We start from the raw sequence: 20680 nt of genomic DNA on the forward strand, positions 1-20680 counted from the left end.
ATAAATCTTTTACTAGTACTTTTTTAGATAGACTATTAGATTATTAGTTACTATTACGTTCTTTATTATATAGCGTAGCTATACCTTAGATATCTTTTACTTAGATATAGTAGCTTTCTAATATAGTCTTTTAATATAGTTTTTTAGTATAGCTTTTTAGTATATTCTATCTATCTTTTACTAGAATATAAAAGCCTTTTACTAGAGTTTTACGCTATATAGTATTATTTAAAGCTTTTTTATAGCTTATTATAATATTATTATATAGTCTAATACTATAATTTAGAAGCCTTTTACTAGTAAAGTAAAGTCTTTTACTATACGCTATACTATTTTAGGTCTAGTATAGAATAAACACTTTAACTAGTTTTTATAGCCTTTAGGTATAGAAGTTAGAATTCTAATATAGTTAGCTTATAAATTAGATCTCTTTCTACTACTAAAAGCTATATATTTCTAGTATTCTATCTATAGCTTCTCTAGCTCTATAATAATAATACTCTACTTAGAAAACTATAACTTAGTAATACTATCTCTCTAGAAGTTTACTTTACTAATAGTAGTATTACTAAGTATATTATATTCTAGGTTATTAATAGCTACGTTTATTATAATATAGTTAATCTCTATACTAGTAACTATAAACTACTCTAGTATAAGATTATATAGATAGATAATAATTAATCTAAACTATAGTAACTATACTTTAATATATATAGCTCTAAGAAGTTAGTATAGAACTTCTATACTTATAACCTAGATAAATCTAAACTATATAATATATTCTATAACTATAATAATAATAGAAAGCTTACTATTACTCTACTCTAGCTACTAGATCTTATATACTTTAAAAAAACTAGCTAGTTATTTATAGATTTCTTTAGCTATAATACTTTTATAGTCTATCTAGCTAATTATAATATATATTTTTATCTAACTTTAATCTTTATAGCTATTAGTAGCTATAAAGTAGACTTTATAGACTACTTTACTTACTACTTATTAGCTTTAGCTAGTATAGTATTCTTTATAGTACTTTAGTAGACTATTAGATTATAAAATACTCTAAGTAACTATATTACTACTATACTATAAAATACTCTAGATATTAACGTTACTACTAGCGTGTTAGAATAGAAGTAACTTTTAACTTTTATTAGATTTTCTTATTAAGAGAAACCTCTATTTCTATATACTTACTATTACTACTTAGTTAGAACTTTAAGTACTTTAGAGAGAGAATATATAATAGTTCTAGATCTTATACTCTATTAGACTAATATTAGTCTAATATCTCTACTATATATATATTTCTACTAAGCTTTATAAAAGCTTCTTACTATAATAACTTTATTATTCTATATATATCTATTATCTAATCTTTTATAAAACTTTTATATATATATAAAAAGATATTATATAATAGAGTATTTTAAAAATAGCTATTTCTCTTAGATAAGCTAGTAGATTATAGTTTTAAAAAGTCTAAAGAAAAAGAAAAAGAAAAAGAATAAGCTATTAAATAATAAAGAGAAGACTTTTAAAAAGTGTCTTTAGAAAGAGAATAGTATAGTATAGATATAGATTATACTTAGCTTAATTCTAGATAATTAATAGAGTAAGTAAAATATTATATAGTAGAATAAATTAGATAATATAAAGTAAAAGATAATAAGAAGATAAAAGAGAAAAAAAAAGTAGAGAAAAGTATTATTAATAGAGTTATTATAGCTAAAAGTCTAGTGTCTTTAGTATAATATAATTTATTAAAAACACTAAAAAAAGATCTCTAAAAAGTTAATTACTATAAGCCTTAACCTAAGACGAAGCGTAAGGCGAGCTGTTGCGTCTTAGCTAAGCGCTGTATAAAGAGTAGACGATGTCACGATGAAGAGGCTTCACAAAACCCGACATCGCGCCCTCTTAAACCCGCACTGAAGTCGGGCTCAGATCACGACACCTTCCTCGCAACTCAAACCCTCTCACTCCCACCATGGCACCATCCTGGCTCGATAGATTCATCGTCCGCAGCGACTCACCCCCAACACTCGACGCGCGCCGCGGAACCGACACCCCCGTGCTGAAGCTCAAATACTCAAGTCTCGCGGAACACCGACGCGTCCTGACCGTGGACGGCGAGAAGACACCACTGTACGAGATAAAACGGCAGTCCATCCTCGGGGCATGGGGAAGCAAGATACACGTCACCTCGCCCTTGAACTCAGACCAAGAAGTCGCGCTCATCGATTACCACATGTTCTCCTTGACTATCGACTTTCCTCTCCGCAAGAGGCATCGCATTGAGATCAGCACGTCGAAGCAGAAGGTTGCTGTGGGTGGTGGGCTGGGTGAACTGCATTGGAAGGGCACGGGGATGGAGGTTGCGGGCGCGGCGTCGTGGGAGTTGAGGGATGAGACGAGTCTTGTTATGGTTGCGCAGGTGGATCAACAACAGGTGGGTGGGTGGATCATGCTTTGGAAAGGGGGTTTGGATGCGCAGACGGTGGAGGAGCTTGTTGTTGTGGGTGTCGCGGAGATTGAGGGGTATAAGAGGATGATTAGGCAGAGCAAGACGTCCGCGGTTGGGGTTCTGGCGAACAAGTAGGTGGGTGGCTTGTTGTTCTTGGGGTTAAGGACGTGGTGTACTGTATCGTAACGTTGACGAGCCGAAGCGGGCGACGACGGAGAAGCTGGACCTTATGAAACGTGCGACTTTATTTACTATATACATGTGCATTATCTCCACTGTTACCGTAGCGGCAGGGATTTGTCCTCCGCGACCTCACCTGCATCCTTTACCGGCACCGCCTCCGGGCTCGCAGCGGGCGTCAACCACGCTGCAGGCGCATCACTTTGCGCAGCCTTCTTCGCGTCCTTCACCCTCTTGTTGACGAAACCCGGGTCAGGGCTCGACCATTCGTAGCCAAAGCCGTCACCGAGCACCTCTTGGACTCCCTCGGCGAGGATCTGCACTGCCTTCCTGCGGTTCCTGCTCCACTCCCACGCACGGTACCAGCGACCTGCTTGAACCGCAGTCTCCTTGCCGCCCTCCAATCCATCGAGAATGGATCGCCAAACGAGCATTGTCTTCTCCAACTCAGGTGCGCGCGAGACACCGATGACGCTGACACCCAGCTTGGAGCCGCCGACATCGTCAATGGACTCGTGTGTCCAGGGCACGCCTGATGCGGGGTCTCCACGAGATCCGCACAGCGCGCCAGCAGATATCCATGTCTCGAGCGCGAAGCGGATGGCGATAACCTCGATGCGCTCACCGTAGTCATCGCAGAAGTGGCTCGCTTTGCGCACTGCCTCACGGAGGGAGGATGGGGCGGGGTGCCAGTCTCCGAGGCCACCAACGGGTATGCCGTCGTGTCGGAGGAGGCCCATACCAAGGATGGAGGCGTTCGGAACGACGTCGACGCCTGCATTCTTGAGGCGCAAGATGCCGCGCTGGCCGGCGAGCGACTGGTTCTGGAGGGTGAAGTTGGCGTAAGACTGCACCGCATCGAGTGGCTCGCCCGTCTCGCGGAGGATGAGCTCAGCCATGTCGCCCAACACATCCAGTGGGTATCCACAGATGCCAATGTAACGAATTGTGCCCTCTTCGTCCCTGAGGCGGCGGAGTTCTCGGACTGCTTCCAAAACCTCCGCCGGGCTCACGAACTCGACGTCGTGGCAATATACCATGTCCAAGTATTCGCTGTGTAGTCTCTCCAAACTCCTGTTGACGCTCTGGCGCACCCACTCCTTGCTGTAGTCGAACTCTTCGCTCCCTGTCCGCCCGACCTTGGTCAGGATCATGTATGAGTTGCGCGGGAACGTTTCCCGGACGAATGGTGTCGCGAGCGCATCGCCGAGCAGTTGTTCGGAGGGGCCGTAGTAGGGCGAGGTATCGAAGGCGCGAATGCCGTGTGTGAGCGCCGAGGTCACGAGACCAGTTGTGTCGAGCGCGAAGGGGTCGGTGTTGTACTGGGAGTTGAACGTGGCCGTACCGAAGACGAGGGGAGGGAGGATGGACGACAGCGGGGTGCGCCGGCCATTGGCGAAAGAGTATGGAATCGGCTTCTGGCGCGTGGGCAGACTGCTGACGGTCGAGGGGTGTTCGATGGGCGTTGTCGCCATGGTCGCGACTGTGCGGGCGTGCTGAGCAGGCTATTGGCGGGTCGAGTACCGTCGCGTCGCTACTACAATCTCTATTGCGGGGTGTGCGCTTCGCGGGAGGATGCAAGCGATGCGCGCAAAGCAGGATAAGGAGTCGCGGTAGGGTCCTGTGTGTAGTCTTTCCAGTCGTAAAGTTGAGTATGCAGAACGTGGAAGAAGAGAAACAGTCGGCAGCCTGCGGTTTAGGCTCGCGCATGCCACGCTCCGAAAGCGTGAAATCTATGCCTCACCATCCACCGTTTCGGTTGTGGTAAGGCGCCGCACCGCGATGGCAGGAACAGATGGACTAACGGTCGACCCGCATGACGCCATCTGCGTCTGGAACGCGTTTCCTGGCGCTGGGACGGCGGTAATTGGTCGAGATGGAAAAGTCAAAAGGATGATTCATGGATGTTGTGTGATCAAAGAAGGGTCCACCGCTCAAAAAAGACCCTGACTCGGCCGCCAATCTTGATTAGTGCCGAAGCATCGGGCGCGCATCTCAACATGCGAACGGCAGCACACTACTCCCGCCGGGCTTGGAGAGCTGACATGTCCGCTAGGTGGCTGCCTGGGCCGTTGCAGCGCCGTCATAAGTTTTGATGCGAGCTGCGTGCTGACTGCAGATAATGATACGAAGACGCTAGCGCAAGACATTCCGCAGCTAATCGGGCCGCCATGCCTCCACAAAATGGTGCAAGCATGCGGCAGGGATGAACATCGCGGACTTCCTTTCCTGTCTTCGTTGTCTGCTTCTTGATTTCCTTGAATTCGGGCTTGTTTCGCGATGATCAGATCGCGATTACTTTGATTCGCGTTTGGGCTCGGTGTGTGACGCCGTCGCTTTGCCGGTGGCTGCTTTGGCTGTCTGAGCTGCCAGGCCTCGAGTGTCGTCCTCCGGCTCACCAGATTCGGCTCCATCGTGTGTCGAATTATGGTCGGGATGTTGCGCATCTGTACACTGTCAGGATACGCCTTTGTTCCAGTACGAGCAGAACGCTGCATACCTCCTCATGCACGAGCTGAACGTGTCCCGCTATCCCCTTCGAACCTGATTACGTAGGCAGGGCAGTGGCCGTCGCAAGGCAGTGGCCATCCTCGCACCCTCGTCATCCCCATCATCGCGTTCTCAATCCAACCCGACAGTGCGACAACGCGACAGCGAATGGCCGCCCAGCGAGTGTTCAGCCTGGACAGGTGCGCAGATGTTCGATGTCGCTGAACGGTACGTGAACGAGGAGCTGAATGACTGAGTTGCACGCAGCTTCCCAATGTAGCCCGCTGCTGCTCCCAACAGTCACACTCCTCCTATGAGACACCGAGCTCGCGTCGGGAGTATATTGCTCGGGCGCACCGTCTCTCCATAGGTGATACCTTGTTTCGGCCCCCCGCCACCAGCGCATGCATCGTGAGGCTGAAGCATGCTTACCCGGGGCCGCCTTGGTGCTGCCGGGTTCGAAGGCGAGGATGGCTGATGCTATAACTCCGATGCTTGCCTGCGTCGTCTCGCAACGACCACACACAGCTTCGTTCCTAGCCTCGTGGGATCCACGACTCCCACTTCCATTGCCGCATCATGGCTTCAAAGACTGCGAGACCAAGCACATCCACTGATCTCGGTCGACTATGGAGAGCCGCCGTAAGAGACTACAAAGAACGCACTGGAGAGGATCTCGCGACTATGGGCGTGAGAAACGTCGCCGACGTGATGCGTCAAACAGATGCGGTCATGATTGACTTCAAGGGCTTTCGAGACGACGGCAGCAAGAAAGCGAGCTTTCGATCGGCTATGGGTGACCATCTTGATGGTCTCCAAACTTGCATTGACGGCTTCGCTGCAGTCGGAGCCTGTGTCAGTGCGTTTCCGCCGATGATGCCTGTGGGACTTGTGTTCACTGCCGCGAGTCGTGTGATATCCGTGAGTATAAAATCCCATCATACGGAAAGGTACTAATCTTGGACAGGCCTTCGCGGGGGTTAGAGCAGATTACGACAGTGTCGAGGAGTTCTTCGCATACTCCGCCCGTTTCTTCCAACGACTTTCGCTTCTCGAGAACAAAGCGCAGTCCGATTCGCTTGCAGTCGCAGTCATCAGAGTCTTCTCAATGCAGCTTTCGGTATGTGCCAGGGTGAAGCAACTGATAAAACACAAACGATTCAGTAAGTTCATTTCTCTTATGCTGTGAATGTGCTGACAGCTTATAGAGCAATGGCTCAATGCGTTGTGGAACGAGGTCGATCAAGAGCTCATCGCGACCTATGCCGGAATGCAAGCCTCCATACAGGAACTCAACGAAACCGTCAGTTTCGAAATGTACGGTAATCTGGCAACTGTCCAGCACGATGTTCTTGCCAACAATGCAAAGCTGGACGAGCTCGATGAAAAACTTCAGTCCTACAGTTCTAACCTGGAAGGAGGCATTCTGCAGGTCTACGAAAGCATGATCAATCTGCATCTTGTAATCAACGATGTACGAAACACACAGATTGAAGACCATGCTTTGATCTTGCAAATCTTCAAGAGCGCCGTGAAGACGAGCAAAGCGCCAGAGATCGAGGAGAAGAAGAAGTCGTCTCAAAAGTCTAAGGGAGACATCAGCGACCGGAAGTTCCAAGCCCTGCGTGAATTGAAGAAGTTCTTCGCTAACGACTACGATGCGTTTCCCTTATGGCAAGACGCTCACCAGGAGAACTTGCTGCAAGACAAAGAACTGCTCGAGTTAAAGGTGAACAAAACAGCTGGATGGCTCCGTGAACACGAGAAGTTCAAGGACTGGGTAGATGGAAAAGTACCTCTACTCTGGCTACGAGGCGCCGAGGGGGTCGGAAAGTCGTTTCTAGCCTACTCGGTCGTTCAACAGCTTCGACTGCGCCAAAGCGAACATGACTGCTTGGCTTATTTCTATTTCAAGGAAGAGCATCCTTATCAACAGTCGATGCAAAACGCGTTCGCTTCTGCTGCGCTACAGATCGCCGGATCGAACAACCGATATGCCGAACAGGTAGCGGCTAAGATCAAGCAGGGGCCTATTGAGTCTGCGAACATGTCTACCTGGGAACGATTCTTCCTCTCGATGTTTTCCAGTGACACCGAAACTGGTGGCCGTCTCTTTCTTGTCTTCGACGGCCTAGACGAAGCGCATGTGAAAGAAGGCGGAACCTTTACGCAGTTTCTGTCAGATCTGAACCACCGGAACGCCAGCATCTCAGTCTTTGCAACGAGCAGACCTGACGATAAGCCCACGCTACAGATGCTGCAGCCTTCTTTACTCGAGGTAACTAAGCATGAGATCAGGCCAGACATGAGGATGCTCGTGAAGGACCGTCTTCGTACACTTCCGCGGATACGCAAATTCACTCGAACTACCAAGGCATCAATCACGCGCGAAGTAGTGAAGCACGCAGACAGTATGCTATACGTTGAGCACATGCTCAGGAGATTCAACTACATCGGTCGAGAAAGAGCGGTCTCGCAAGCATTGAAGGACATGCCTCAAAATCTACACGGACTTTACGATCTTCTCCTAGAAGAGTGTCGACATGATCGATCGGAAGCGCAATACCAGGCAATGAAGAAATTGTTCGCGTGGCTGGCGTTTTCGAAGCGATCGCTTAGCCTGGGTGAAGCCTCGAGCCTGTGTCAACTCGCTCTCTCGGATGACACATTCGATATCGAAGTAGAAGTCATTGGCCGTTCTTCCCGCATTCTTGAGCTTACCCAATCACGGCAGCTCGAGGAGGATGCCAAAGACGATGACAAAGACGAAGACGAGGACGACGAGGTGAAAGATGATGGTATTCCAGAGCTCGGCTACGGAGACCCCCCTCTTTCCTTCCAGGACCGGTCACTCCGGCAGTACTTCAAGAGCGTGAGCGTTGAGGACGATGGTGTAACAGAATTTCGGACGCCTGCCACCGCTGCACACCTAACCATACTTCAGATGTGTGTAGACGTCATGATGAAGGCCGCTCAAGATCCCTTCGAAGCGGGAAGTTCCGGGCTGAATTACTACGCAATCAACTATTGGTATGAGCATCTTAAAGAGTTAGACGCAGATACCGCGAGCCCTGAGGCTGTCCGCGATGTCGTGACACTATTGCACTGCATCACGGACAACACACACAACGTCGCCAAGCTGTTCGAAATGCTAGCGCGACACACGGAGATCTATCCTGAACGCGCTGAAGACACCTCTACCGCTTGGTACGACACTCTTTTCAGTTGGACAGCTAGGGTGTCCACATTACCAGATGGATCCTTGGATGAGAAGGTCAAACTTTGGACGCTCACGGTCGATCGAGACAATGTTCTACTTCCGCTTGCTCACGGCCATGTTCACAACTGGCTAGACGCAAGTGATTCATGGTGGATACCTGAAAGGTTCAGATTCGCCAAAGCCGCGCTGTCTCGTGTAAGTTGATCCTCTTCTTTGATGTCATTTCTAATGGTATGAAGTCAAACGCCTCTGGAGCCGAAGATTCCGAGCAATTCGAGCCACTCGATTACATGAACGCTATCATCACGCGATATGACATTCCACCCGCGGACTACAAGACTCTTCGAGCGATTGGGGGCACTTTGTCCGACTACGGAACGACATTTTACGACGATCGCAGAGAGATTCTGCTTACAGAAGGTATCGTGCATTTGAAAAGAGCTGTGGAATGTATGAAAGGAGATGTTCTGGAGAACATCGCAACGATGCGCTTGCTGGCATTAGCATACAGGCGATGCGACCAGATGCCCGACGCAATCAAGTACTATGACGACGCCTACGACATGGTGCCGAATTACGATGCGGATGGATCTGCCAAAGATGAGATCGAGAAGATCAAGTTCATACGTATCGGTATCATGATGGAGAAGGCTTCCGCATATTCTGCTATTGGGGAGGTCGATGAAGCTTTTCACGCGTACAACGAAGCACGAAGACTGCAGGGTGAGAAGCCACTAGCTGGCACAATCCTGGACGACATAACGCGACTATTCCAGAACGACGACGAGACCGATAGTCGAAGGCTGATGGAAATCCTGAAGAGCTGGACCGAGAAGGAGCGCAACAGTTTCTTCACGTACAATTTTGAGGACTATGTGTTTGAGAGCACAGTGAAGCGCATGCAAAAGGCAGCATTGCTTTGTAACGAGACGGACCTACTCATCGGATGGCTAGGGAGCCTAGCCAACATCCTTCCGCCGGAAAGCCTACAACTGTTCAACATTCGAGGCGCGATCGCAGACATCTATTACCCAATGTTGGGCGACATTGAGAACGGCAAGAGACTACGCCAGGAGCTTCTGGCTTTGCCAACAAAGCCCAGCTTAGCCTATGAAGACTCTATGAATGAGGCGAGGACGCGTCACCGAATGCACCTCGCAGACATCCTGTTTTGTGAGTTCCAGATGACTGATGAACCAACAAAGAAAGAGGCAATCATGAATACATTGAGGGATCTGCCGAGCGCCCACGATAACGACGACGACAGCAACAACGTTCGCGAATCTCATGTCGACATGCTCCGCGCAAACATGCTTCGGATCATGGGCCCTGCGAAAGAGTACGAGAGATACATGAAGGAGCTGTTCCAGAAATGTGTCGCCGGCCTTGAAGACAGCATCTCGTGGAACGACCAGTCGAGCCTGCGATTACTAGCTAAAGTATTGGCGTCTTTGGACAGTCTGGAGGCTGACGCAAGAATTGCGATCAGCGCCCAGTTCTCGATTCTTGATCTTGCGATATATGGACGTGATCTCGAGCCGGAAAAGTCTGAGACATCTTCCAACGAGAGCGACACCGAAGCTGGTGCAGAACAAGATCCAGTGAAGGGGGAAAGCGAACCGCTAAACGACAGCGACGTTGTTCGGAACGATTCCCTGACGGATGAAGCTCTCGATGTTGAAAGTAACGATCTTGCCGGAGAGCCGATTGAGGAGAAGCAGGATCCCACGGAGCCGGGAGAACAGGATGTGGCTGAAACGGAATCTAAGGATGAAAGGGAGTCCGACGCTGAGACAGAACCCGACAAGCTGGACGAAGACGTGTTTCTAGCTGGAGGCCTTGACTGCGATGGGCCTTGTGAAACCAGCATCACATCGTGGACTCAGCCGATCTACTACTGCCTGATCTGCCCAAACTGCGATCTCTGCGAAGATTGCCACTCCAAGCGTGTCCAGCAAACGAAGGGAGTCCAACCAACGGAGGGCAAGACCGAAGAGCCGTGGCTCAGCTTTTGCGGCGCAAATCACCGCTACATCAAAGGACCGATGAAGGGTTGGAAAGGCGTCAAGAATGGTGTTATCCGGTACGCGGATACGGAGATCACCGTGACGGAATGGCTTCGGGTGCTCAAGGATGAACGGTGGCCGAATGCTTGGAAAATCTTTTGGACGAGGCAGGGAGGGTTGAAGGATATCGGAGTTGAAGATTGAGGTAGAGATAAGACTGATATCTATGTCGCACTCCATGATAGAATCGTACTCCCAACGTCTAACGTCTGTATCAAGATGAATGCTTAACCCGTAGGGTATTGTCAGAAAGACGTCCAATTTTGGTATAGTGGATGCAACATGCCCTCAGGCGACGGGAAGCTATGTTGCATTCATACTTATTTTACGACTCTTCAATATTAGTAGAGAGCTATACAAGACTAAAAGACCTGCAACCATCTTGCCGCTTCTCGCATACACATCGCATGCGTTCAATACCTCCGCTCGATGCTTGGTCTCACCCAATGCGGCCCCTCTGCGCACGTCTTTCCAAAGTTCAGAGCGTCCATGTTTGTCCTATCCCAGCCACTAACGTACTTCCTGTCCTCTGGGTCATGATGACCATCCGGCTGCTTCGCACGACCAATGTACAACGCTTTGGCAAAGTAGCAATGTCGTCCATGCCAGGTGTACTGCATACATTCGTCATGTTCAGTACACCCAATCCTGCAAGCATCGAGGCTCGTATGACCTGTAGAGTTGTCTGGGAGCTGAAGTCCCGCGTCGAAGGCTGCGTCCCAGTTCTCGCGCTGCGGATCTTCGCCTTGCAGGGCGGAGAGCAGGGCGCGGTATAAGAGGTTGCGATAGCGCATTGGAAGGTCACTCTTTGCTTTCCATTCGTTCTCCCATGACCAGAGCTCTTTGTAGAGAGCTGGGTCGGTTTTGTGGAGGCTGATGACGGGCTCGCACCAGTGGTCCTCATCGAAGGGGACGTTTTCGAGTCTATGGGGGCTGAACATGGGCCATAGACCGCTGATATCGACTCCGGCTTTGTCGTGTAGCGCCCACCCTAGTATGCTGTCGCCACAACAATCGGCTCTGATGTCTTCTTTGTATTCTCTGGTGAGACGAGGGCCCTTGAGACCAAAGGTGTTGCGGTGGCGATCAACGAGTCGATGCGCAGCGGCTTGGGAAAGTATGAAGCCGGCGCCTCCGTACGCGAACCACACTTGTTTCTTCACGTTAGGCTGCGCGTCAGAATGGTACGTTCGTCCGGGCGAAGGCGATCCAAAATAGTAAGGCAGCGAGCTATTGTAGTTCTCCAAAAGACGGAAGACGTTGTCCCAGAACATGTATGTGTCGCTCTCCAGGAAGACGTACCACTCAGCCGCCTTGTTGTGATCAATTGCTTTTCCCACTGCTGGTAGGAATTTATACCTGTCAAGCCTCCATCCTTCATGACCCTGCTGTAGCTTTGTGCCCTGGCGACTTGCGGTCTTCTGCGTCTCGTAAACGACGTAGTCCTCTGGTGTCAGGTAGGTGTTCGGTGGCAAGTCTGCGAGAACGTCGATAGTTTGATGGTCGCGTCCATAGGTATGATTGCCATCTGAAACTACTAAGACGTTGGAGATGCACTTTATGACTGTTGAGAGCTGAGCATCCGTCCGTGCTTTGTCGTCTGCTGATCCGGTCTTCAGGATGACCTGAACCTTCGAGAGCAGATGCACTGGGAAAAGAGCGCATCCGTCCGTGGAGCCGTCCCGCCATTCAGCGTATCTTATCTGTTTGAACTGTGTCGTGGTGTTCCAAGTCCAGAAGTCCAGCCCATTGTCGGCTTGTGAGTTGGCTCCATGCGGTAGCGGCGCGAATGGCTTGGGGTGGAAGGCTTGCTTGCCTAGAATATCGCTTGGCAAGCATTCGATGTATGTCCAGTCGAAGAGAACGAATAGATTGACTCCGATGGCTATGCCAATGAATGCGAACAGCAGCCGAAGGGTGCGCCCGGTGGCGACAGACCTGACACTGGGTAAGAAGCGGCGCGAGCCTGTAAGTATACTGGAGATTATGTGTAGGCGTCGCGTCACAACACTCTTATGTCATATCAAGTTCGTCGAAAGCAAGGATACGCCAGGAGTCTAGCACTAGATGTGCGAACGTCGAAAGATCGCACCGCGTATGGGTGCACATGCTTGTCGCACTGCTGCCCCGGAAGATTCGATGGCGACACCATGACATCTTAGGTGCCCTTCTTAGGGTGGTCGCCTTACCTGACACCCCTTCCAGCAGGATTGCGCCGCAAGACAGGGCACCGCGAGACAGGGTGGTGTCAGTTAGCGAGGTTTGCCCGTTGTGATAACGACGATGCCGCTACCCGCGCCTAGCTCATCGGGCCCAGGCCAGCAGCCCTCCGTGCCTCCGTCGCGGCTTACCAGCTCCTCACCTGGGCACAAATGCGCTCGTACATCCGCACAATCGCCATTGTTATCGAACAGTCAATCTGGCATAATGCGCAACGGTAGTTCTTATCGCGAGGCGCGTATCAAGATTATTGCGCAACCACTTCGGGCGCGGGGCGCAGGGCGCGAATGCAGACGCTTGGTGGCTGAGCAGATGCCGGTGTTGGAGCAGTGAACGAGCCGAGCCAGTGGAAGACCAGTACAGGACTCGCGAGAGTGATATTGGGGTCCATTGTGCGCTCTCGGGGCCATTTTTTTGATGCAGATCGCACGAGCAGCGTGCGTGGCATTCTTCATTTGTGAGGCTCAGCCCGTGCCGCACCAAGCCAAGGTCAGATGGACCGCGGGGCAATTATCGCTTCACTATGAGATCTAAGGACGACTCTCAACACACCACTCCTTAAGAAGCCTGCTAGAACAAAAAGCGCTCGGCCATCACAGCTTCGAATCTTCACAATCCGTGTTCAACTGGGCATGCAGTGGGGGACAGGTCCGACCGACTGACATTCGATTCGCCATGGAATTTCTGGAAGGAGAGAAGTGCGAACGCTGCTCCGCCATACCCTGGGTACGGTGGTATGTATCGCTTTGTGAGACTTTGCATTTCACAGAAACCCCAGAGCAACTTCAAAGCGCTTCTTGTCCAATCTGCCGGGTTATCGGACGCGGGATTGCGAAATACGATGAACCTGTAACGTGTCTGCAAAGGGACATCTTCCCTCCGGAAAGGGATGAAGGCTTTCTTGTCTGGCTTCCGCGCGTGCATGTGCTCGCAGACTTCATGCTTTACGATAAAGACGACAAAGATTTCATCAAAGCCTGCAAAGTCCATCCAAAGCGGGTCGACTTTACGTACGCGAGGCAGTGGATACGCAACTGCATATCGTCACACGTCGAATGCAAGTCCCCGCCGGGCTCAATTCTCCAAGATCTGAAGGTGCTCGACTGTCACAATAGAATCGTCGTTTCGGCACCGGAACACTGCGAATACGTTGCGCTTTCATATGTCTGGGGAAAAGCAGGATTGGACAACGCTCCGGATCTTCCGCGAATACCGGACATACTTCCCCGCACCGTTGAGGATAGCATCATAGCTACTAGAATGCTTGGGTACCGTTACCTTTGGATCGACAGATATGTACGCCAGCCGATGAAGTCTTTTAAGGCGTTAACTAATGTCGCAGTGCATCGACCAAAACGATGATATAGCGCGACAGCATCAAATCAACCAAATGGGCACGATCTACTCCTCGTCACAGGTAACTATAATCGCAGCCGCGGGTTTAGAGAAACTGAATGCAGATGCTACATACGGGCTTCCGGGTATCACCAAAGACTTCGAAACGCCTAGTTGTTGCGCGGTTTCTGATCGACTACGCTTCGTACATACCAGGTGGACCATCTGGCGTTGTATACAATTGTCTAACTGGTATAGTCGAGGATGGACATTCCAAGAGGGCTTTCTGTCGAGAAGACGGATGTACTTCACCGACGTTGGCGTGGAATACATCTGTGACAAAGACCGCGGGAGCGAAGCCGCTAAAAACCTCGCTGCAACGCTACGCGACCCAACTCTAGAGCCGGGACTAGCCTACATGGAGCGAATGATGCACGAATACACAGGGCGCCGCCTTACGTATGATCATGATGCACTCAACGCTATTGTTGGTGCGCTCGACACGCAAGCAGAAGACGACCACATATGGGGCGTTCATCTTGTTAAAGATGACATAGCCACGTACGTATTTCTGAATTGGCGACACCGGTACCCTCTCCCTCGGCGTGAGCAATTTCCCAGCTGGTCTCCTGTCGGTTGGCGTGGTCGAGTCGATTACTATTCGGAGCATCCTTGCATCTCAGACGAATGTTCGCTCCAAGTCTGGTACGAGGACGATTACAAGCCATTAGGCCATGTTACTGGGAAGCTATCACAACAACATAATCTATCAGGAGCGGAGAGCTCGAGGTTCCTCAGAGTGACGACTAAAATAATACCCATCGAATTCGTACATGTGAAAGGCATAGTGTCGGACGACTCGGACTATCGATCGGGACTTTATGCTAAAATCCAATACAGTGAATCTCTGGATCTATTCGTCTACGCTTTCTGGGATGCCAAGGACAAACCTGTTCTTCGGCGCAAACAAGGAAGTGTTAAACTACCTTGCGCCGTAATCATTCGAAGAGCGGAGAGGCATTATAGACTGCGACACCCTACTCCATTCGAAGAAGAGATTCAGATACTCATCCTGCGTCAGCACGATACACATTACGAACGCATCGGATACTTTGCCTGGAACAGTTTCCTGCTAGACACCTATTCGTCGGACGAGGAACCATGGGATAGTGACCAGTCGAGTGCCGGTTCGTCGTCGTTTGACCCATATTACGAGCCAGAGGAGACCACGTTTGCTCTTGATAAGCAAGGCAACGAAGTCTATGTTTCTATGGGCGAGGACGACGATGAGGGCTTCCGTCGATATGGAGACGGTAGATACTGGTTAAAGGATGGTGTTGAGACCACGTTCCTTTTGGGCTAGTCGGGCAAAAGGTTACAAAGGAACACGTATACATACCACGCACATCGATTCAAAAATGCATACGCCGATTATGCATCTTGTTCTCACTTAGCGGCTATAAGAGGCGTTCTTAAAAACACGACACTCGAACTGCGCAGCAGGCTCTACGTGATTTGCCATCGTCACGCAAACTCTACGCATAATAGTCCGATTATACTTTCTGCCAGTGCATCTTCATCACCCCAGCTAGTAACGTCAGCTCCAGAACTGTCGCAACGATGTTCGCAACGTCTCGTACGTACCTAATAAAGAATGTAGAAGCTGAATGTGCATCCAATCCTCATTATCGGTAGGCAAAGCAAGCATCAGACCATCTGCAACCAATTAGCTAGAGACGCGGGTTGAGCGAGCAATACAAATACGTACGAGTGCCGCAGTATAACACGTCCTGATGCTTCTCGCGCGCATATTCAAACCTTGGGGTCTGTCCGTACTCGTCATGGCCATCAATCCACCACAGGCCCTTGGGTGAATAGTCATCGCCGTATCCGCCCTCAACAACGGCCATAATCCACTCTCCACTAACCAGGCGACCACCTACCAACTTAAACACCGTGGCGTTCTTCAGCTCACCCATGTGCGCTGGGGTTGCACTCTTGACATTACCGTCGGTCTCTTCACGGTCGAGCTCAGGACATTCGGCTATGAAGCGGCCGTTGACTTCAATAATGAATGCGTTAGGAAGGTCGGACTTGCGCATATTGTAACAATGTGTATGAGGCTGTAATAGATCCGCAGTAGAAAGGTTCGACAAGGGCTGAAAGCTGAAGTTCGGCACGTTACAAGAGCAGTTTTATGTCTTTCCTTTACTTACACTTTAGCCGCCCATACTATTGTTGGATGTTAACTTTGTTTCTCCATATAATGCGCCCTGTGCTGCGAAAGATCTGCCAGTCTCAAAAATCTCACACGTCGCTTGACCGCTCTTAGCCGTTCTACTCCGCTGATAGGTAGATAAGTCTTGGTGCAGTAACAGTGCAAATCAGGACTTGTTGTGGATTCGGATATGGTACTACCTTTCCACATACCCACAAAGCAGTGTGGTAACTAAAGAAGCCTAGTGCCTGCGGTACGCAGGTACAAAGGCGCGGTGTGCGTCGTCGACTTGGTATATGTTGGAGTCATCGAGATGGTTATCTCGGAACGGACCAAAGCCACGACAAGCACATCTGCGCACATGCTCGGGTCGGGCCGCGATGAATTGGTGGCTGGTGCTGGATGTCATGAACGGGGTCGTGACCAAGCCGCCATGCTTGGAGCTCACGAAGATAACAGGCTCGTCCGGACAAGCGTTAAACATCCGGTAACACCAGATCTGCGGAAGTAACACAATCGCTGATGCGCTTTGGGACTCAAGCACTGTAAAGTTGCGCGATGCAGGTGGGCTGTCGATAAACCCCGCTCTCTCGCTTCGCGAACTGCGAGTCCTTTCCTTTGTTCTTGTGCCATTCCCAAATGAACACACGTTGCACCAAGATATCAAGTTCTCTACAACAATCCACTACCACGACACAACTTGACGCGCCAACCCTCCTGGCTGAAGCCTAGTGCAAACGAAAGGCGCAACCTGCATGACCCATCAGCGCGAATGACTCTACACACGACGGAACAGAAATGCGCCATCTGATCGAGCATTTCGGAAGAGAATCACCACACAGCGGGAAGACTACCATAACGACTGGAGCATTATCTGGGCAACCCGCTCCAAGTCCAGCAAGTACACATCCGTCGATAGACGATGAACCGCACCCTTTCTGCCTCGTCAACACCACTAGCGATGCCACACGTTTCTGAAGAAAGACCAGCGTGACAAGATCCTCTCGCAGCCGCTACTCCTTCGTCTCCACCCAATGCAGCTTCGTCCCAGGCCCTAACAGCATTAGCCAACATGTCCCAATCAACATCTCCAAAGCAAACTTTACTCACCAATGATCATGGTAGGAGGACACGCATACAACCTCGTCTCACCATCCTCATCCAGCAGCGCCCCAAGCGGGAACTCTACACGCAAGTCAGCCAGAAAGCCACGTTACCATACGGCTCAGCACCACCAACATACCAAAACTCTCAAGCTCAACCCCATCACCCTCCCCCGTATACTGCACCGCCTTCACCATCTCAAACTGACTCGCCCAGTACATAGGCATAGCCTCAAACTTCTCTTCCTCATCCATCAAACGGCCGAGAACGAGCAACGTCACACCGGAGCTACAGAGCAAGAGCCCATTCTGTAGCGTGAAGATTGCAGCTTGGTCGCGGTCTCCCATGGTTGCTTGGCTCTTTTCCTCCCGCTTGGCCGCGAGATTAGCGGTTTCGGTTTCAGATAACGTGCTGACGAATTGGCCGTTGAGTTCGATGAGGAAGCGGCGGGTTAGGTTCGTGTTCGTGTTTGTGTTTGCCATGCTTGTGGTTCTATGAAGGATAGTGGGTGGGAATCGGGATGGAAGCAGGAGTTGATGCGTAACTCATGGTGTCCACGAAGGCTTTATGTACATTTGTCTAGTCGTACAAGATACGAGGCTAAGGGAATATCGTATGTAGCCCATCCTGTGATGGCGTAGCACATGACACTTCATTGGGCTCAACGAGCTGTCGCGAGCCAAAAGCACCGACAGGCGCGCCTTTGTTGTGTATGTGGTACACACCAGGAAAGCCATCATCACTAGTCCGGCTACCTAGACCCGTTCGCACTAATAACAATACTTCAACCCGAGCTTCTCCGCATTATGACATTGTACTTGAATTGGTATCACCTATATACACCCTCTCACACTTCCTCCTCTACAACTTCGCAAAGACCGTCGGCACAGATCCGCCCATCTCCACAAGCGTACTCTTATTCCTCACCCAAGCCTCAAGACCCTTCTTGCCATTCTCCACACCAACACCGCTCTGCTTCCAGCCACCAACGCTCATCTCCGCCGGACTCTCGCCCCAAGTGTTCACCCATGTGATACCCGCTTCGAGCTGAGCGATGACCTTGTGCGCGAGGTTGAGGTCCTTGGTGAAGACACCCGCCGCAAGACCGACGTCGGTGTTGTTGGCTCGTTGGACAACTTCCTCGACGGTCTTGTACGTGAGGATGGACATGACGGGCCCGAAGATTTCTTCGCGTACAATCTTCATGTCGTCGGTGCAGTTTGTGAAGACGGTGGGTTGGACCCAGTAGCCGTTCTGGTAGGCTTTGTCGCTGTGTGACGCAACCCATGATGGGGTTTCGGGGCCGCCGCATAGCATCTTTGCCTTGTCGTTGTCGCGGCCGTGCTTAATGTACTGTATGACTTTCTCGTAATGCGGCTTTGAGACCAGCGGGCCGAAGTTGGTGTTCATGTCGTGGAGGTTGCCGGGGCGGATGTACTGCATCTTCTCCAGTAGTCGCTTCTCGAATTCTGACTTCATGCTTTCGGGGATGAAGACTCGTGTGCCGTTGGTGCAGACCTGTCCTGTTGAGAAGAAGTTGGCTAGCATTGCGCCGTCAACTGCCTGATCCACGTCCGCGTCTGGCAGGATGACGCATGCCGACTTGCCGCCCAGCTCCATTGTTACGTACTTCATCTCGCCGGATGCGCTGCCTGCGACCTTCTTGCCTGTCGAGACTTGCCCGGTGAAGCTGACCTTGGCGATGCCGGAGTGCTTGGTGAGGTATGCGCCGACTTCACCGCCGCCCTGGACGACGTTGAAGACACCCGGCGGTACACCAGCTTCAGCGTATATGTCTGCTAGCACTGTGGAGTGCAGTGGTGTGAACTCTGAAGGTTTGTAGACCATGCAGTTGCCGGCTGCCAGGCATGGCGCAGACTTCCAGAGCGCAATCTGAATTGGGTAGTTCCACGCGCCGATGCCCGCACATACGCCCAGCGAGTTCTTGGTTGTGTACACCCACGCGTCTGGTCGCAGTTGTGCCGTCTCGCCGTTCATGCCACCTCCGCCTACGAGGTTCGCAAAGTATTCGAGGACATCGGCGCCGGTGACTACGTCTACGGTCGAGGTCTCGGAGAAGGGCTTGCCCGTGTCGCTGGTCTCGATGCGGGCGAGTTCGTCATTGCGTGCGCGGAGCAGGGCAGCCGCTCGCTGGAGGATACGCGCGCGCTCGATGGGTGGTGTCGCGGACCATGCAGGGAACGCTCGTTGCGCCGAGGCTATCGCAGCATCTATGCCAGCGTTGGAGGTTGTGTGGATGTTCGCGACTGGCTGAGCGGTCGCGGGGTCAATGGTTTGGAAGGTGGAAGTGGAAGAGCCTGACTGAAGCTTGCCGTCGTAGTAGGCTGATCGGGGCGCATATGGGAGAGACATGGTAAGTGGCTTGTTGGCGCAATGGAAAAGCCTGAGGTTGCTTCTGGTGTTGACGCGGAGTCGCAAAAGTTTGGTCGCCACGATGGTCACGATGAGCGAGATGTACCGGGAGAATTCTTATGCACAGTTTGATCTGCGCGTGTCAGCCAAGCAGTCAAGATTGGCGCGGTGATGTAACGTGAACGAACATTTGTATGGGCGATAGCGGCGGGGAGCTTGTCTGCAGCTGTTGCGCCTCTACTTCCTTTCACGATCAGTAATCCTTCGCCTTCGGAACGTCGCCGAGGGGTACGTCAGCTGAGGGATATGCAAGGGATGCGAGCGAGATAGAGAAAGCAGCAGCGCGCGCTTTTCAGCGGGATGGCGTCGTTTCCTGTCGCTGCTACTGTCTGGCACAAAAACGTCGCTCCGATGGCTGCCGCCCTCACCGCCTAGCGATCGGGGAAGGTGCGGCATCGACCGACAGGGATGGCCAGCTCGGAAGCTGCAGCCCAGCGGGGTCGCGCTAGGCCCAACGCGCCCATCACATCATCGGACGCTTTTACGACGTCTTTTTTTCTTCCACTGGCAACCACGGTTACCACATCCACGTCGTCGCCAACATCATTACAGTCGTTGTTGGACGCAATTGATCAATCACACTTACTACCTGCTGACAGCGTATGAGTTTTCACTACTTCGGCCCATCGCCTCTCCTTCCTCGCACCCGTCGCAACATCGCCATCCTGAGGCGTTGGTTGAGCACGTGCACGCGTCCGGTCCAACCGTAAACGGCCCTATTTAGCACAGTCTTATCTGGAAGGCGAACGACACATCTTGCAGCGGCGCACGACTCTCCATTCCCCAGCCTCATCGCCAGCTCACTTTTGCTGCTCCGACCTTCTGCCGACCGCCCGATCGCGACGCCCGGCCCATCTAGACAACATCTCTCCTTCGAGCGATAGTCCGCCTGGATATATAAGCTTGCTCCTGACGTGAAAAGCTCTCTTTAGCAGAAGTAC

General features: G+C 50.9%; 8 protein-coding genes across 8 annotated transcripts; 3 read left to right on the forward strand and 5 right to left on the reverse strand.

The window, feature by feature from the left end:
* Nucleotides 1-1996: 1996 nt before the first annotated feature.
* J4E79_009970 (uncharacterized protein) lies at nt 1997-2608 on the forward strand (the record flags this gene model as incomplete). Its single annotated transcript, XM_049358810.1, has 1 exon — nt 1997-2608. One exon carries the CDS (start codon nt 1997-1999, stop codon nt 2606-2608), a length of 612 nt encoding a protein of 203 aa, XP_049206543.1.
* A 143-nt stretch (nt 2609-2751) lies between these two features.
* J4E79_009971 (uncharacterized protein) lies at nt 2752-4128 on the reverse strand (the record flags this gene model as incomplete). Its single annotated transcript, XM_049358811.1, has 1 exon — nt 2752-4128. The coding sequence occupies one exon, from the start codon at nt 4126-4128 to the stop codon at nt 2752-2754; it is 1377 nt and encodes a 458-aa protein (XP_049206544.1).
* A 1594-nt stretch (nt 4129-5722) lies between these two features.
* J4E79_009972 (uncharacterized protein) lies at nt 5723-10573 on the forward strand (the record flags this gene model as incomplete). Its single annotated transcript, XM_049358812.1, has 4 exons — nt 5723-6064; nt 6111-6306; nt 6352-8558; nt 8603-10573. 4 exons carry the CDS (start codon nt 5723-5725, stop codon nt 10571-10573), a joined length of 4716 nt encoding a protein of 1571 aa, XP_049206545.1.
* A 269-nt stretch (nt 10574-10842) lies between these two features.
* On the reverse strand, nt 10843-12581 carry J4E79_009973 (uncharacterized protein; the record flags this gene model as incomplete). The annotated part of the gene is made up of 2 exons (XM_049358813.1): nt 10843-12395; nt 12494-12581. The coding sequence occupies 2 exons, from the start codon at nt 12579-12581 to the stop codon at nt 10843-10845; spliced, it is 1641 nt and encodes a 546-aa protein (XP_049206546.1).
* Nucleotides 12582-14285: 1704 nt separating this feature from the next.
* Nucleotides 14286-15347, forward strand: J4E79_009974 (uncharacterized protein; the record flags this gene model as incomplete). The annotated part of the gene is made up of 2 exons (XM_049358814.1): nt 14286-14545; nt 14885-15347. The coding sequence occupies 2 exons, from the start codon at nt 14286-14288 to the stop codon at nt 15345-15347; spliced, it is 723 nt and encodes a 240-aa protein (XP_049206547.1).
* A 190-nt stretch (nt 15348-15537) lies between these two features.
* Nucleotides 15538-16086, reverse strand: J4E79_009975 (uncharacterized protein; the record flags this gene model as incomplete). The annotated part of the gene is made up of 3 exons (XM_049358815.1): nt 15538-15593; nt 15629-15700; nt 15753-16086. 3 exons carry the CDS (start codon nt 16084-16086, stop codon nt 15538-15540), a joined length of 462 nt encoding a protein of 153 aa, XP_049206548.1.
* Nucleotides 16087-17304: 1218 nt separating this feature from the next.
* Nucleotides 17305-17788, reverse strand: J4E79_009976 (uncharacterized protein; the record flags this gene model as incomplete). The annotated part of the gene is made up of 2 exons (XM_049358816.1): nt 17305-17387; nt 17446-17788. The coding sequence occupies 2 exons, from the start codon at nt 17786-17788 to the stop codon at nt 17305-17307; spliced, it is 426 nt and encodes a 141-aa protein (XP_049206549.1).
* A 379-nt stretch (nt 17789-18167) lies between these two features.
* On the reverse strand, nt 18168-19679 carry J4E79_009977 (uncharacterized protein; the record flags this gene model as incomplete). Its single annotated transcript, XM_049358817.1, has 1 exon — nt 18168-19679. One exon carries the CDS (start codon nt 19677-19679, stop codon nt 18168-18170), a length of 1512 nt encoding a protein of 503 aa, XP_049206550.1.
* Between the last annotated feature and the right edge of the window lie 1001 nt (nt 19680-20680).

The sequence above is a fragment of the Alternaria viburni genome (genome assembly GCF_023758015.1).
Source record: "Alternaria viburni strain BMP 2772 chromosome Unknown scaffold_28, whole genome shotgun sequence".
Lineage (NCBI taxonomy): Eukaryota > Fungi > Ascomycota > Dothideomycetes > Pleosporales > Pleosporaceae > Alternaria > Alternaria viburni.